Genomic DNA, 17,016 nt, shown 5'->3' on the forward strand with positions numbered 1-17,016 from the left:
TTCCCTACAGTCCCCCCCATGTTTTCTGATATAGCAGAACACGTTGAGGCTCACACCAACCTTCTGGTCACATGAGTTGCAATAAAACAAGACATCTGGCAATGTACTCTAAGGGCCTCCTGACCAAATGCTCAGCGAAAGAGAAAAGATTTGGGGTTTATTTGTCTGCTACCCTGTTTCCCCGATGATAAGGCAGGGCCATCAAATAAGACAGCCCCCCCTTTTTAGAAAAAAATGTAAAATAAGGCACCCCCCCGCAAATAAGCCACCCACCGATACCTGCGCTTACCCGAATCGGGTGGTACGGTGGGTGACTCCGTGTGGTCTCTCCGTCTACCGTATTTGCCTCCATGGCTGCGTGCCGTGCCTCGTCATGAAGTGAAGAGGAGGAAGTGACAGGACTGCAGCGCGCGCACGTGACTCCGCGCAAGGAAACACAGGCAGCTTCCCTCATCCCTCCCTAACGGAGACTGCAGGAGTTTGTTCACGGCCAGAACATTCAAAAGTGAGACACGCAGACAGGTTTCTTTTGCTGTGAGCAATACCACTTACTGTATATAAAGCCTGTTTAAAATGCATACGGTATATAAACAATGGTTTCACATTGTCAAGTCCCCTCTGATGCTGCACTACAGAATGATCTCTTTACTGTGTTTCCCTGATGGAGAACATTGGGGACATTAAATGGTACAATATATGGTATGATGGATAAAGCTGGCCATACATGGTACGATTTTTCGGCCGACCGATTCTTCAGCCGTCAAATAAGACAGCCCCCCATTTTTAGAAAAAAATGTAAATAAGGCATCCCCCCGAAAATAAGCCCTAGAGCATATTTTGGCCTTCCAAAAAAAATAAGACAGTGTCTTACCATCGGGGAAACAGGGTACGTCAAATACTGTACTTAAAAGGAGTAACCAGACAAATATTTTTCATGAAAAATATTCAATCTCCTGTCTTCTCTGTCAGGATTTACTGCACAATATGGGCCAGATTCAGTAAATGGTGCTCAAATATAGGCTTGAAAAAGACCCTTTTTAATTAACACCCCCGCCTTTTGCAAATCCACACTAGCGGAATGCGGCAAAAGCTCTTTAAATAGGGTTACCAGACATCTGGATTTCCACGGACATGTCCGGGGGTCCGGACGGCTTTTCAAAACCCAAAATGCCGCATAGAGGGCTGGGGAGGGGCGTACCACCCCAGACGCCTCGCGCCCTCGTTACACCACTGGAAAGGGTAGACATGAGTTGCTTGTTTATTCTTTCCAAAAATGCTAGGACTAGGGGGGCATGCGATGAAGCTACTAACCAGCAGATTTAAAACAGAGCGGAGAAAATATTTCTTCACACAACGTGTAATTAAACGCTGGGATTTGTTGCCGGAGAATGTGATGAAATCAGTTAGTCTAGCAGGGTTTAAATAAGGTTTGAATCATTTCCTAAAAGAGAAGTCCATAGGCTATTATTGAGATGGCTTGGGGAAATCCACTGCTTATTTCTAGCATAAGCAGCATAAAATCCGTTTTACTACTTGGGATCTAGCTAGGTACTTGGGATCTGGGTTGGCCACTGTTGGAAACATGATGTTGGACAATTATTATATTCTGAATGTGGTATTTATGTTTTGCACATCTGGTATGAAATTATCTCTTTGTTTTGCTTATATATCAGTCGTATAATCATAGGAGAGGGGGTGAGAACAGGTTGAGGGGGTAGGGATATGGGCCTGGATTTTATTTAACTAAAATCTGGTAACCCTAGCCAAGTTCAGCTTGGAACCTTGGGGATGGGACTTGATATATCGCCTTTCTGTGTAGTTACAATCAAAATGGTTTACATACAGGCCTTACTGGAAGGATGAAGTGCATTAAGTGTAAGAACTAGCAACACAGTAAGTGCAAAGACTTTGCTGTAAGTGCTGGGCATGCCCAGAATTTGCCCTGTATTTACTGCACAGAGCAAACACTTACCGCATGGGCAGTGTGTTACAAGCAATAGCAGACAGCAAGCCTGTATCCACACTATTTGCCAGTATAGGTAACGTGGTGCAAGCCTACTCAAAATTAAACAAATTCAGAACAGCTGTGGTGGTGCACTCTCTGATATCTGTCCCAGATCCATTCCCCCCCTGATGTCCAGGCTAGAGAATGATACAGGGACAAATTTGTCCACGTCCCTGCAGGAACTCAATTTCCCTGCCCTGTCCCTATGAGTTTTGTCGCTGTCCCATTCCTGTAAGCTGCACAAGCCTTGAGGCTTGTGCAGATGAGGATGGAGCTTAGGCATTGGTGCAATGAGACATTATGACATCACAATCTGAGCTCTAGAATGTTGCTACTTAGGATTTGAAAGTCAGATGAGGACAAAGCTTAGGCATTGGTGGGATGAGGCATTATGACATCACAATCTGAGCTCTAGTATGTTGCTACTTAGGATTTGAAAGTGGTTGAGGCTTGCGCAGATGAGGATGGAGCTTGCAGGAATTGGGCAGGGACAGGAAAAGACCTTGCGGGGACGGAACAGGAAAATGAATTCCCGCGGGAAAGGGGAAATTTTGTCCCCGTGTCATTCTCTAGTCCAGGCCTCTCTATAGCCCCGACATCTGATTCTCTTCCTCAACATCCCTGACACCTCCCAGTATCTGATCCCCTTAACAGCCCCCAGAAATATGTGATAGGAACAAGATCATCTTCAACTTGTGCTGTTTCCCAAGCCAGTCTTGAAGACAATGAATATTCATGAGTGAAGTGGAGGAATGGCTCAGTGGCAAGAGCTGCTGCTTCTGCATGTTCAATCCCAGCACTGCTCCTTCTGAGTTCTGACCCTGGGCAAGTCACCTAACCTTCCATTGCCACAGGTATCATATGTTATGAACCCACCTGGGACAGATAGGGAGAAACACTTACAATACCTGATCATCATTCAACATAAACCACTTAGGATCTCCTTGGGGTACAGTTTATATAAATTATAATAAAATGAGATGAATTCGCAAGCTTTGTCTTTCATGTCATGCACATTCACTGTGGCTATCCCATCAAACAGATTGGCTAGGGGCATTCCAGGGACAGCTTGAAAACACATGTCTACAAAATCCTGAGTGGAGTAGAAAAGGTACAAGTGGATTGAATTTTCACTCCGTCAAAAATGACAAAGACTAAGGGACACTCGATGAAGTTACAGGGAAATACTTCTAAAATCGATTGGAGAAAATTTTTTCCACTTAGAGAATAGTTAAGCTCTGGAAAGCGTTGCCAGAGGACGTGGTAAGAGCAGATAGCATAGCTGGTTTTAAGAAAGGTTTGGACAAGTTCCTGGAGGAAAAGTCCATAGTCTGTTATTGAGAAAGACATGGGGGAAGCCACTGCTTGCCCTGGATCGGTAGCGTGGAATGTTACTACTCCTTGGGTTTTGGCCAGGTACTAGCGACCTGGATTGGCCACCGTGAGAATGGGCTACTGGGCTTGATGGACCATTGGTCTGACCCAGTAAGGCTATTCTTATGTGTCTTACCAACCTATTTTCCATCACAATAAAAAGCTAGCAGAGCTCCCAATGCTTGGAGCTCCTTTTGGGTGTTCTGGGACCCCTTCAACAATTCAGAGGCTGCAAAAGGAAGTACAGTACAGATATCAAGGAGATTTTTTGTGTTGGACAGATTTGTCAGTGCTTTCGTCAGTATTAGTTTTAGAAATACAGAGGTCCTTTTACTAAGGTGTGCTAGCCGTTTTAGCGCAACTTAGAAAAAGGACCCCAAAATTTGATAAAGCTTGCACATGAAAATATTATGTTTCTCCGAGGAAAAGTTGAATCTCCAAAGTTCTCGTGACGTTCTCAAATTGCAACAATGGGTTTTCCCTTCTGTACAAGAATTGTTTATCAACATTGTAGCTATAGAAAATAAAAGTGCTTCTAAACAGATTAAGAAACATGGCATGAAGTCATGTGGCAGAAGTCATCTGAGTATGAGTTACTTCTGTTTATTGAAATAAGGAAGAAAAGTTGTTAAATACCTATAAAGATGATATCTTTTTCAATCAGGGGATATTGAGTATCGTTTTGGTACAAAGAACGTTGGGGGAGAGATTTTGCAGATTTGCAGTTGCTGCTTTTATAATTGCTTTTCTATTTTAATTAGAATTTACTCTGTAATTGATTATTTTCTTTGTATTTTTACTTTCCTATTGATGAGGGCGTTCTTTTCCATTTTGTTTAGTACTATGTAAACCACTATGATGATGTATCGGTCTATAAACACTAAGAGCTCCTTTTACTCAGGTGAGCTGGCGTTTTTAGCGCATGCGGGAAATTACTGCGCGCTACGCTTCTAGAACTAACGCCAGCTCAATGCTCATCGGCCTCCGCGGCACGTTCCCTCTGCCACGGTCCCGCCCCCTCCTCTGATGTCAGGGGCAGGATCGCGGCAGAGGGGACATGCTGCTGAGGACGTCAGCAGCCTGCAAGGACCGCTACAGCACCAGTGATCCTCCCTGCAGGCTGCAGTAATTATCTGAAGGTATTAGCAGGAGGCCGGGGGGAAGCTGGAGGACGCTGCAAAGAACGGGCCGCAAAATAATTAACCTGGCGGACTGCAAGTTTCAGACCACTTCTTTATACCCACAAAGCGAAACATCCCTGGACTAACTCCGAAAGATGAAGGGCACAGTGCAAAAAACATGCCTCAATATTAATAAAGGTGGAAAAAAACCCTTCAAAAAACACATCTGATATTGGCTACTGCTATTCATGCACAGTTCATTTCAAGCCTTACAATGAAGGTGATCGGAAGAAAATCGGCTGGAAATCGCTGTAAGAGTTGGCACGGTACTTACCTGTATGACTGCAGTGAATGAAGTAAGGCCATATGTTCCGGGTCCTTCCTCGGGAATCTTTGCAATGCTTGTGAAAACTCAAAATTCAGTTGTCCAGCGGTCTACAATCAAGAAAGGCGAGAGCGAAAATGGCATACTGTGTAACACTGTACCTTTTATTGGCTTTCTGCTATTCTCACTCTGTCTAGGAAGAATCTTTTGTTGACATTATTATCACATTCTTCAATTTGGGTTTATCATTTTTGAAACCAGGTACAAAATAAGCATCTCTTTATAATATGTAAACCGCTTTGCCAGCAACCACAGATGGGCAGTATATCAAGTCCCATTCCCCTTGCCAAACCATGCCAAAAACTCTGCTAAAATCTAAATACATCACATCTATTACTGTCTCTTCATCCACCTTTCTGGTCACCCAGTCAGAGAAATTAATCAGATTTGTCTGATGCTGCCTTGGATCCTGCAGTTGACTGGATTCCAGAAACCTCAGTATCCTCTGTTTACAAAATGTTTCTACCGTATTCATTTACTCACCACAGAGGTCAGACTAACCAGCCTGTAGTTCCCAACCTTCTCTTTACTTTCGTTTTTGTGGAGAGGAAGTACATCAGCCCTGCTCCGCTCTTAGCTCTAGAGAAATATTGAAAAGTTCAGTCAATAAACACCCAGAGCTTCTTTACGTTCTTTGAGCACCTTGCGATGAATGCCATCTGGCCCCATTGCTTTGCCTCCTTTTAGTTCAATGCTTCATATTTTGCAGGTGGGTGTTTACACGGGTGTGTTTGGACAGGGCGTGGGTGGAGTGCACATTTATGCGCAAGGATTTGAAAATACAAAGGCATATGAAAGTTCTCAGCCCAACCAAGAAAAGAATGAGGTGTCAGAACATAGAATTTCATTTCTGCAAATTGGCATTTAACAAAATAAGATGACACTCTTTACAGCGACAGCGGCAAAATAACGCTTAGAATTTAGGAAGTTGGTTGGTTGAGCTGAGACCTTTCCAGCACCCCCTCGTATTCTTTGACAATGTAGGCACTGGCATAGCTCTATGGCTGGAATAAAGTATTTGTGCCTAAAATATAGGTGACCCTTTGACAGCTTATGCTATAGAAAAAAGGAGGTGCCTATTTTTCTTTATAGGTGCATCCTTGGTACCTAAAAATAGATGCTTCTTTACTGAATTACTTTCCTAATGCTTGAAAAGAAAGGCCAACTCTCGAGTTCTTTCATGCTGTTTGTAACCAGGTCAATTACTATATATTAAAATCTATAGTTCATGTTAAAAATTTTCAACTAGAAAGAATATATGAAGCAAACGGATAAAACACCTGAAAATGAGGAAAATAACCAAATACAGTAGACTCTCTGTTAACTGTAATTCAGACAGCCAGAACTCTCGAGCAACCAGCAAAAACTAGCGGACATCTTTGAAAGAGTTTTGTATACAGACAAAGATAAGTACTTTAATTCCTCAAGCTCAATCTTATCATGCTTTTAGAAATGTATTGAAAACCTATTTGTTTGATAAATTCATATCTTGAGCGTTTATTATTGTATTTATGATATGTACAGTGTATGTGGTGTATTTATATGATTCGCTGATCGTTCAGCTTTTCTTGATGTGAACCGCCTAGAACTCATTGGTACGGCGGTATACAAAAATAAAGTTTATTATTATTATCAAAGAAATAGTGTAATACTTTAAAAAAAAAAGAAAAAAAAGAAAATAAAATCCTTTTCTGGCAGAAATTTAAGTGTAAACTTGGTACACCACATTTGAGTTCGCCCACACTTTGCCTACCACATGTCCGATAGTTTGTCTGGAATAGGTTATAGTATGAGGTATAGTATTAGTTAGGCCTATTTTTAATAGTAACTCTCAAGCAACCAGAAGCTACATTTATCCGGTATATATCAACCCCCATGGGAGCCGGTTAACTGAGAGTCTAGTGTAAACTGCAAATGAACCCTATAATTCATCAACAAGCTTTTCTTTAATCTTTCCAAGTGTGCATGAGTGTGAAAAGGAAAGAGTGACATCAACTCACACTGATGGGGTAAGTGACTATTTGGTCTATTGTCCTGGAGATACGAGGATATCTGAAAAAACAAACCACAGAACAATTTCTTAAGCAGCTACTCTGAATCTAAAGCAAGGGTTTGGAGAAACAGTATTTATAGAAAGGGGGAGACCAGATGTAAGTACACAAGGCTGGTACAGTGAATCTGCAAATGGCTTATTAAATCAGTTATGGTTCCTTTGTTCGCTCCGTCTGTTACATGGATAACTGTGGTAATTCTAGAGTTAATCCATGCCGACGAGCACTGACCTGGGATGGCTGCATTTGTCAGATCAAAACCAATCTGGGCTCCCCCGACCGCTTTGGTGACTCTAAATAACCTTAAGCCAATCACATGTCCCCATGACGGTGATGATACATTTGGATATCTGTCCTATCAACTTTCGATGGTACTTTCTGCGCTTACCATGGTGACCACAGGTAACATGGAATCAGTGTTCAATTCCGGAGAGGGAGCCTGAGAAATGGCTACCATATCCAAGGAAGGCAGCAGGTACACAAATTACCCACTCCCAACTCAGAGACGTAGTGACAAAAAAAAAAATAACAATACAGGACTCTTTCGAGGCCCTGTAATTGGAATGAATACATGTTTCTCTTTAATTCTCTCTCCCTTTTGCCCAATCAAAAATAAATTCAGACTATTCACATTGCCGCAGGCATGAGAGAGCATCGGGTGCACCCCACACAAGCCAAGTACAGGATGGAAAGCAACTCGCTGTTTACAGATGTGAAAAGAATGGACTGGCCTATTTTGGGGTTGCGCAAAAGCATACTTTGAGATCATCATGCAAGGGAAAGTTAGTACTGATGAATTGCTAGTTTTCAAAACATCAAAGCAAGAAGTCCTAGAGCTGGGATTGATGTATACTATTCACAGAAAAGGCATTCTGTGATGATGGCACTTGCAGGCTGCTGTTCTGGATGTCTGACCACATGCTCCTGGATGCCAAAGCTAGGAATGAGTAATTAAAATCATCTGGGCAAAACATTAGAAAAGCAGAGATAAACATGCATTCTTTCATCCCCAGTCCTTGTAATGAATTTATTTCATTTTGAGCAGTTTATATAAAAAGAGCAGGATTCCAGGTGTGCCCCGAGATGCCGGCGAGGAGGAGAGGTGCCGGCTAACTGCTTACAGGAAGTGCCTCTTGCGGTGAGAGGCACGTCCTGTAGTCGGTCAGCCGACGCCTGCGCCTCTCCTCGTTGCCGGCGCCTCTGCTCCTCACCTTGCCTTCTGCAGCACCCCCTACTGGCGGTAATAGGAGACTCAGGGCCGCGGCTGGAGGACATCTGCGTGGACGTCAGTGTGATGACATCATGCATGCGTGTGACACCATCGCATTGATGTTCGCCCATTTCCGGGTGCTGTCCTCTAGATTAGTGTGCCAGCAGCTTAAAAAGTTTGCGACACACTAAATTAGAGCATAGAGGGAGACCTTGGGTTCATTCACTTCGGAACGTGTCATCATTCCCCTAATTCTACATATTGCACTAAAAATTGCATGTGTAAACAGGGGCAAGCACCAGTTTGCACACACAATTTTTTTTTTGTTTAAATGTATTTATTAATTCTTGGTGTGCAAGCAAAGAGCAACAGCAATACAAAGCAGAACATTTACATTTATGCACAAAGATAACTTCTCCCCCCCCCCCCCACACACACAGACAGAATAAAATGAATCCCGAGGACAGGATTTAAAGAATACTCAATCTATAAGTTCAACGGTCGACTGCGAGCAACTGGCTTAAGACTCAACCAGAAGTGCTCCCAAATCCAACAGAATCTGCGACCAGGGCCAGTGTCCAGCTCGGAAAAGTGTCGTCACTCCATAGAAGCATGCGTAATCATTAATGATCTCCATTGACTATAAGTCGGCGGTTCACTGACCAGCCACTGGGACAAAATTGCTTTCTTGCCCAATAAGATCACTCTAGTCACAAAAGCTGACAGTCCCTTAGGTTTGGGTGAGGCAATGGTATGAAACCCAACTAGTGCTTTAGGAGTCGGAGTCCACCGTCTATCCCAAAGAGAAGCGGTTTAGTGACCCAATCACTGCCAGAATTGAAAAATATATGGGCAGGACCAAAACATATGTCCCAGCGATGCATGGGCCTGACTACATTTCGGGCAATGATGATCCTGAGTAATGCCCATCCGACATGCTCGCGGGGGTGATATATATAAGCCAAGTAAATTTAAGCTGCAATTCCCAGTGAATAACATTGGTGGACACAGTGCTCAATTTTTTTACCACTGGCTGTACCTGGCAAGCAGTAAGCTCACATTGGAGATCCTCCACCCAAGCTGCTGCCAATATGGTAAAGTTGGGGCCAGGCTGACAATCTCGAATGCCCACATGATGAAAACGAAGCGGAATCAGTTGTCGTGCAGACAAACTAAACATCTTCGAAAGTGTCTCCTGACAAGTGTCGGTCAAATGATTTGCACACACAATTTAACTGAACAATGAAGCAATTAATGCCAATTAATGGGTATTAACAATCAATTATTGGTGGCAATCAGCACATCTTTGTAGTAGGTATTCTGTAAAGATGCATGCGTAAATTTTGATGCAAGGATCCGAACAGGGGGCATGACGAGAATGGGATATAAAGATAAGATGGGTTTTTTTCATTACACATCTGGGATGGGATAGGGGGGTAGAGTAGGGAAAGGTATTGGGAAAATGGATATTAAATTTTCATATTAAAGTTGTTTAGTATTGCTAATATTAATAATTGATGGAAGGGGGTTGGGTATAGTTATAATTTTATATATTATTTGTTTGAAATAGTCTATTCTTTATAATATTTTGCTATTTTCAATTAAATGTATTACACTACTGTAATTTAATAAAATAATAAAAATGTTAAATAAATAAATAAATGATAAGATGACTTGGCAGTCTGGACGATCTAACGCCTGGATGTCCAGATAGACAATTCTTGGGGGGGAAAAAAAAAAAATTATCTTGGAGATGTTTTTGAGAATGGATTTTGGACGCTGCCAACTTTGGGCGACTAGTGCCCTAGGCCCAAAACAGACTTAGACGTTTCTTTTAGAATGCAAATTTGTTACTTGCTTTTGGTTTGTCAGGGTGTGTAAAAAATTATAATGTATGTTAAATTAATCTAACACGCATTAACCAACAAATTGAAACGAGCTAGGTCCATTACTATATATTAAAATCTACAGTTCATGTTAAAAATTTTCAACTAGAAAGAATATATGAAACAAACGGATAAAACACCTGAAAATCAGGAAAATAACCACATACAATAGTCAGAATCTAGCCCTGTATGATGTTGAGCAGGGCACATTGCCTTCCCTTGATCAAGTATTCTAAGATTATAAGCGCAGGGATAAGGTAATAATATGGAAGACCTTATGCGAGTTCCATTCACTGATGGTACTAGTAAAAGCCACTCATTGCCCCGGGACTGGTATGCTACTATTTGGGATTCTGCCAGGTACTTGTGACCTGAATTGGGCACATCGAATAGAGTACGGTGGATGGAGCACATCGATGTCCGTAACAGGGCATGATTTAGGCATAGGCTAACTAGGCATGCGCCTACGGCATAGTGCTTAGGAGAGGCCCTCTCAGATGTGCAAATTCAGAGAGAGGGGGGACATGATCGAGACGTTCAAGTATCTTACGGGCCGCATCGAGGCGGAGGAGGATATCTTCTTTTTCAAGGGTCCCACGACAACAAGAGGGCATCCGTTGAAAATCAGGGGCGGGAAACTACGAGGTGACACCAGGAAATTCTTTTTCACTGAAAGAGTGGTTGATCGCTGGAATAGTCTTCCACTACAGGTGATTGAGGCCAGCAGCGTGCCTGATTTTAAGGCCAAATGGGATCGGCACATGGGATCTATTCACAGGGCAAAGGTAGGGGAGGGACATTAAGGTGGGCAGACTAGATGGGCCGTGGGCCCTTATCTGCCGTCTATTTCTATGTTTCTATGTTTCTAAATTCAATGAATTTTTTCCCCCTAGTAAGTTAGCTGCTGGAAGAATGAAGTGCTGCAAGGAAGGAAACCAGAGCCAATGCTGTCCAAAGGGGGTCTGCCTATTCCCTCCATCCCAACTCGCGTCTTCCTCTGCTGTTTTTCCTCTTTCGTCAGAGCTACATGGGTTCCCGTTTGTGCAAGTTTTGACATGTATATTACTCGGCAGGGGGGGAGCTCAATGTGCTTCTTTGCCCAGGACCCACAAAGTGTTAAATCTGCATTGGTCCTGATAAACGCTAGTGCAACGGAAAAGCAACATCTGTGAAATACTCAAAGGAACAAATGTATTTCAAATGACTCAGGAAAAATAGTGGGACTGATCATGAAAGAAAATGATTATCCAGGTGTGTCCCTATTTAAAGGGAATTCGTAGCGCTTGTTAGGAGGAGCAGGTAACCGCAGAGGAAAATGAAGGACGGTCTGGTGTGAAAACTCAAGACGCCAGCAAGGGACACTGCTGGTGCCGCGCCAAACGTGTTAGTACATAGGCATCACTCCCCTGTGACATCTGAAAGCCACCTGAAATTCACTGAGGATATTTGATCTATTTATTTAATTCATTTTCTACTGCGTTTTCCCCAAAGAGCTCCGAACAGGTTACGGGTCAAACATACACAATATACAGTTCATGGGTTACGATTTGCACTGGATTTGCGATAATTATAGTACAAGTTTTCATCTTAACTTGATACATACGAGGGGTCTAATACTACCGTGTTTCCCCAAAAATAAGACCTATTGCGTTTTTGGGGCCCAAAATTAATATGACAGTGTCTTATTTTCGGGGTAGGTTTTATTTTTTTCATGTACATGATCATCTTTCCCTTCCTCTCCTCCACCCCAATTCTTCCTCTTTCCTTTCTCTCCCCCACATGCGCAGCATCTTTCCTCCCCTCTCACCCGCGTGCCATGTTGCTGATGACATCATCAGTGATGCGGCAGAGGAATGCCCCGACGGGAGAAGGCCGTGAAGCAGCCTGATTATATTGCTGCCGATGCTGCCATTTGGAAAAAGGTATACCAGTCTCGCGGTCAGCGGTTCTGAGGGGAGGATGGAAGGGTCAGCAGGGGGGGGAGGGAGGGTGGAGCTGCTGCCAGCGAATCCATCACTTCAACTAGGGCTTATTTTTGGGGTACAGCTTACGAAGATTAAGACCTACCCTGAAAATCATGCTAGGGCTTATTTTTGGAGAAACATGATAATATACAGTTTACCGGTTACAATGTGCCATAGTTATCCTTACAGTGCAAGTTTTCATTTCGGAAACGGCAGAGTTTGTGAACTGTTCATGGGCTGTGATGGTTAAAGTGTACTGTGAGTGGACAAATGGAACCTTTTTGATGACCCAGTGTGGTAACTGTGGGGGCAGCACGAGCCATCGATGCGAGAGGTGAATGCCATCTGCACAGATTGGTACTGGCCGATTGGCATGCTACCGTGAAGCAACTTACTGTCCAAATGAACCAGAGGGTAGAGAATGACATGGTGACAAAATTCATCACCGTTCCCGTCCCCGTGGATAACCGTGGGAAACCATCTTCATGTCATTCTTTAAGGAGAGAGGGAAGAATCAGAGTATGAATGGCCACAACCACTGACCCGCAAGCTTTGCTTTGAAGAATGCTGGTGTAGAAGGACAGAGGTTGAAATAGACACTAGAAAATGACATGGGATTATTTCCCGCGGTTATCCACGGGGATGGGAACGGTGATGAATTTTGTCACCGTGTCATTCTCTACCAGAGGGCTTAACATTGATATTGTCAATACACTTGATTTGGGAAGGTGCCTAAGGGTTAATGAAGCCATAAATCTGGCGACTTTCACGCATTTCTAATATTTGTTTTGTATTGATTTGGCATAAAGCAAAGTATTTGTGTTTGCTGCTGTTGTTTTTTCCCCCCATGCTTTGCCCCTTTGGGTTTTCTGATGATGTGTTCCAGTTTTTTATCAAACAATCCAAAAACCGACTACAGGGTGTAAGCCGGCCCTGCCAAACTGGATGGGCTTGCGGGCTAGCTAAAGCCTGACTCCCTCATTAAAAATAGAATGTCCGTGCATCCTAAACAGTCCTCTAAAATGAGGACACATCTGGCTTTTCCCAGATGTAGGGTTCCCAGATGTCTGGATTTCCCCGGATATGTTCTCCTTTGAGGACATGTCCGGGGGTCCGGACGGCTTTTCAAAATTGTGTCGGGAAGGGGGCACCCGCGCATACATGGATGCAAAGCGGGCAAGGTCACACGCACGTGATGTCATCGCATCACAGACGCGCATGTGCAGATGCTTTCCCGCCTGACGAATAGGCAGCAGGGGGCGGAGCTGGGGTGCATCGGGGTGCAGATGGTTGGAACTGGATGGGCCTGGGGGCTGGTCTAGGGGTCCAGATTTTACTGGCGTAAAATCTGGTAAGCCCACCCAGACGTATGTTAACCCTAGCCAGGATGATCCGTGCTAAATGCAAATTCTATATAGGTGCATACATGCATATTTCCCATTATAGAATACTAGTATAAGTATCCAGTTATGCATCAAACTTTATAAAAGGGGGGGCCAACGTTTCAGAGAAAAGCCTCCACCATACAGTTGTGTCTTTTAACATTTTTCTAAACTGTAAACGGTCAGAACAGATCCTCAGAATGCCAGGGAGGGAATTCCATAATTTTACTCCTGCCACAGATGCCAGATGCGACGTGCTGACATCACATGCATGCGTGCATGCATGTGATGTAATCAAGTCGCATTCATGCATGCTCAGAGACTTTCCACACGTGGCCCTGAGCTCGGGGTCTTCTATAACCCAGACATTCTGCTGGGTTTTGAAAATCCATCTGGACACCCAGATAGTCCTCTAAAAAGAGGGCATGTACAGGTTTTCCTAGATGTCTGGTAACTCTGCCCATGTCCTGCCCAGGTCCGCACAGGTGCACAATGTGTACAATACTGACTAAGGCCATATCAATTAGTTCCAGGTAGTTTGCAGCAAAAGAAATCTCTGTTTATAGATCATGTTCACACCAGTGACCAAGCTGAATCAATGCTGGTTTCATGCATGGATTTGTAGTTTTGATTTTATTCGAGGACGATGAATGAGACAAAACAAGTTTGAACTACAAATCCCTACATAGAAAAGGCAAATCCACCAGAGCTGCTAAATTACAAGTTCAAGGAGGGAGATATAAGGCCAGGCCTGGATTTCTGACAACCCTATCATGGCACATTAGGGTGATTTCAGGATCTAGAACAGGGGTGTCAAAGTCCCTCCTTGAGGGCCGCAAACCAGTTGGGTTTTCAGGATTTCCCCAGAGAAAGGAAAATGGTAAAACCAGAGGACATAATTTGAGGTTTAGGGGTGGTAGACTCAAGAGCAATGTAAGGAAATTCTTCTTTACGGAGAGGGTGGTGGATGTCTGGCATGCGCTCCCGAGAGAGGTGGTTGATAGAAAAACGGTGACAGAGTTCAAAGAAGCGTGGGATGAACACAGAGAATCTAGAATCAGAAAATAATAGTAAATATTGAACTAAGGCCAGTACTGGGCAGAATTGCACGGTCTGTGTCTGTATATGGCCGTTTGGTGGAGGATGGGCTGGGGAGGGCTTCAAAGGCTGGGAGGGTATAGATGGACTGGAGTGAGCTTTGACAGAGATTTCAGTAGTTGGAACCTAAGAACAGTATTGGGCAGAGCTTTGGATTTTTGCCCAGTAATAGCTAAGAAGAAGAAAAAACAACCACAATTTTTTAGATTGAATCAGGTTGGGCAGACTAGATGGACCATTTGGGTCTTTATCTGCCATCATCTACTATGTTACTATGAATATGCATAAGATCTACTTGCATGCACTGCTTTCATTATATGCTAATAGATCCCATGCATCATTGAGGAAATTTGGAAAACCCGACTGGATTGCAGCCCTCGAGGAGGGACTTTAACACCCCATAAATTCCACAGTAGTTTGGGATGTAAGTTTAAAAGCAATCCTCAAAGTCTCTGTCCTGGAACTGGGTGACATCAGAGATGCTCAGTTATCCAGGTCCAGGCTGGAGATTTTGGGCCAGTCTGGAATTTCTGACCATCTCATCATAGTGTATTACTGTGACTTGCAGTATTGATTTCAAACGGCAGGATGAAGCACTACAAAACCCACACTGCTTTGGGATGGAAGTTCCAAAACCAGGACTGGCTAAGCAGCCTGGAACTGGAAAGCTCTACTTCTCTGTCATCTGGCAGTTTGCTAATCCTTCCCAGGAGAAAAATACGGCCTTACAGGCTGGAGTTGTTGACCTCCCTGCTTGAAACCATGTTTCAAACCCGCTGTTTACAGCCGAGGGGAGGGGAAGAGACAGGTGGCAAGTGGAGGAATGTGCTGCGTCTTTAAGGGCTGTCTCTGCAGGGACGATCTCTATGATTTTCCGTGTGTGCTTCCTGTGCTTTTTTTTTTGCCACTGTGCAAAGCTGCAGTTTCACTCCAGCTGGGGAAGTGCTTGTGGGTGTGGGGGGAACCAGCAGATGCAGCCTCCGCGTCTGCTCCTGGCACACCGAGCAACATTACAGAGGCAGGGAGTTGGCACCAGTGGCAGGGGCTCCCCCTTCCCCCCCCCACAACCCTTGCCCCCCACCCCCGTAGCAGGGACGGCCCTCGACATGCAGGCAGAATCGGGGATCGTGGCAGATTTCGAAGTTGGAGAAGACTTTCATGAGGAGCCCAAAACATATTACGAGCTGAAAAGTCAGCCTCTGAAGAGCAGGTTAGTAACAGCTGGTGGGGGTACAGGGGCACTTGCCCTGCTTTCTGGGGGGGCCTCTGGAATTCACTTTTGGGGCTAACAGAATTGCAGGGGGGCAGAAAATGACAACAGGTTCTTTCCGAGCTGCATGCTCCTATCCGGCTAACTTAAAACAAACAAACTTACATTTATTGATCAACCCATGGACTTTTTGAAGCGGCAGCAGCCTTGCATCGAAACCGTGAGCTCCATGGAGCAGGGACCTCCCCTGAAGTGTAAGCGTGCAGCTGTAGAAAGTAATAGCAACGGGTCACGGCAGGTGTGCATGGGGAGGGGGGTCTTTAGAGTGTACTTTTCAGCTAAGGAATCGGTCCTGCCAAGCAGGGCATTGGTTCCTCTAATGGAGGGTCGGGGAAGAGGCAGTTGGCACTGGTGGGCTGCAGAACGGACTGAGGTGGCATAACTCGCTCTCATTTCATGCTTGTTATTCCATTTTCTGGCTGCTGACTAATAGATCCAGAAGGAGGTGTGGGCACTATTGTTGATTTGGAAACAATGATAGGAGTATGAGCGGCTCCCCCCCTCCCTCCACCCCTCTTGGCTCTCTTTTGTCTTGATAGTTGCTGGGAATAATAGTAGATCTGTATTTGCTCTGGCCAGGCGGCTGTCAGGGGAGGGGAAGTGGTGGTGCTGGAGCTATGTAAGGGGTATTGTTGGTGGTTCTTGACAGAAGCGTTACTTAATCTTGGGCTACCGAGAGCCTCTGTGCCAAGGCGAGGGAAAATGGGTGCCAGGGGCCTGGATTTAAAGAGGTAGTGACTGCACCGCTCCGAAACCTACAAGCGCCCCCGACTTAACTGAATGAACAGGTGAAGCAGCCTATTCTGGTGCATGACTGCTAGCCCCTGAGAAGATATAAAATAGGGAAAATATTGATCTTGGGCGACCCCTAGTGGGCAGCTTTACGGTGCATGACTACTGGCCTAGGATGGCCACTGAAGTAACTGAGTTGACAGGGGGTTTTAAAATAGGGGAAACGAGAGCTTGTAAGGCCAGATCCAAGCTCAGGTTATAAGGAGCATGATGCAACTAACAAAATAAAAGCAGTTGTTGGTTTGTTTGTTTTTTGACCCAGCAAAGAGGAGAAGAACCAGCTAGAGAATGACATGGGACGACTTTTTCTCCGTCCCTGTGAGTTTTGATGCTGTCCTTGTCCCTGCCCCATTCCTGCAAGCTCTGCCTTAACCGCACAAGCCTGGAACACTTATGATTTTAAAGTGCTCGAGGCTTGCGCAGATGAGGACGGAAGCTTGCAGGGACAGGAAAAGAACTTGCAGGGAATGGGAAAATG

At 44.4% G+C, this 17,016-nt stretch overlaps 2 protein-coding genes across 8 annotated transcripts in view; one reads left to right on the plus strand and one right to left on the minus strand.

Annotated features, from left to right (window-relative positions):
* FRMD4B (FERM domain containing 4B) overlaps window positions 1-17,016 on the minus strand; it is a 451,582-nt gene that overhangs the window by 250,596 nt on the left and 183,970 nt on the right. For all 5 annotated transcript variants that reach the window (XM_033926696.1, XM_033926695.1, XM_033926694.1 and 2 more), the window contains 3 exons: window positions 6,886-6,937; window positions 5,369-5,464; window positions 4,835-4,935 (listed from right to left, as the gene is read on the minus strand). The gene's annotated coding sequence lies outside the window, so the exon portion shown is untranslated. The remainder of the gene's footprint in view (window positions 1-4,834; window positions 4,936-5,368; window positions 5,465-6,885; window positions 6,938-17,016) is intronic.
* MITF (melanocyte inducing transcription factor) overlaps window positions 15,400-17,016 on the plus strand; it is a 177,695-nt gene continuing 176,078 nt past the window's right edge. For all 3 annotated transcript variants that reach the window (XM_033926703.1, XM_033926699.1, XM_033926700.1), the window contains exon 1: window positions 15,400-15,686. In XM_033926703.1, coding sequence (XP_033782594.1) covers window positions 15,448-15,686 — 239 coding nt within the window. In that variant the 5' untranslated portion in view covers window positions 15,400-15,447. The remainder of the gene's footprint in view (window positions 15,687-17,016) is intronic.

This window comes from Geotrypetes seraphini, chromosome 17, assembly GCF_902459505.1.
Source record: "Geotrypetes seraphini chromosome 17, aGeoSer1.1, whole genome shotgun sequence".
Classification (NCBI taxonomy): Eukaryota; Metazoa; Chordata; class Amphibia; order Gymnophiona; family Dermophiidae; genus Geotrypetes; species Geotrypetes seraphini.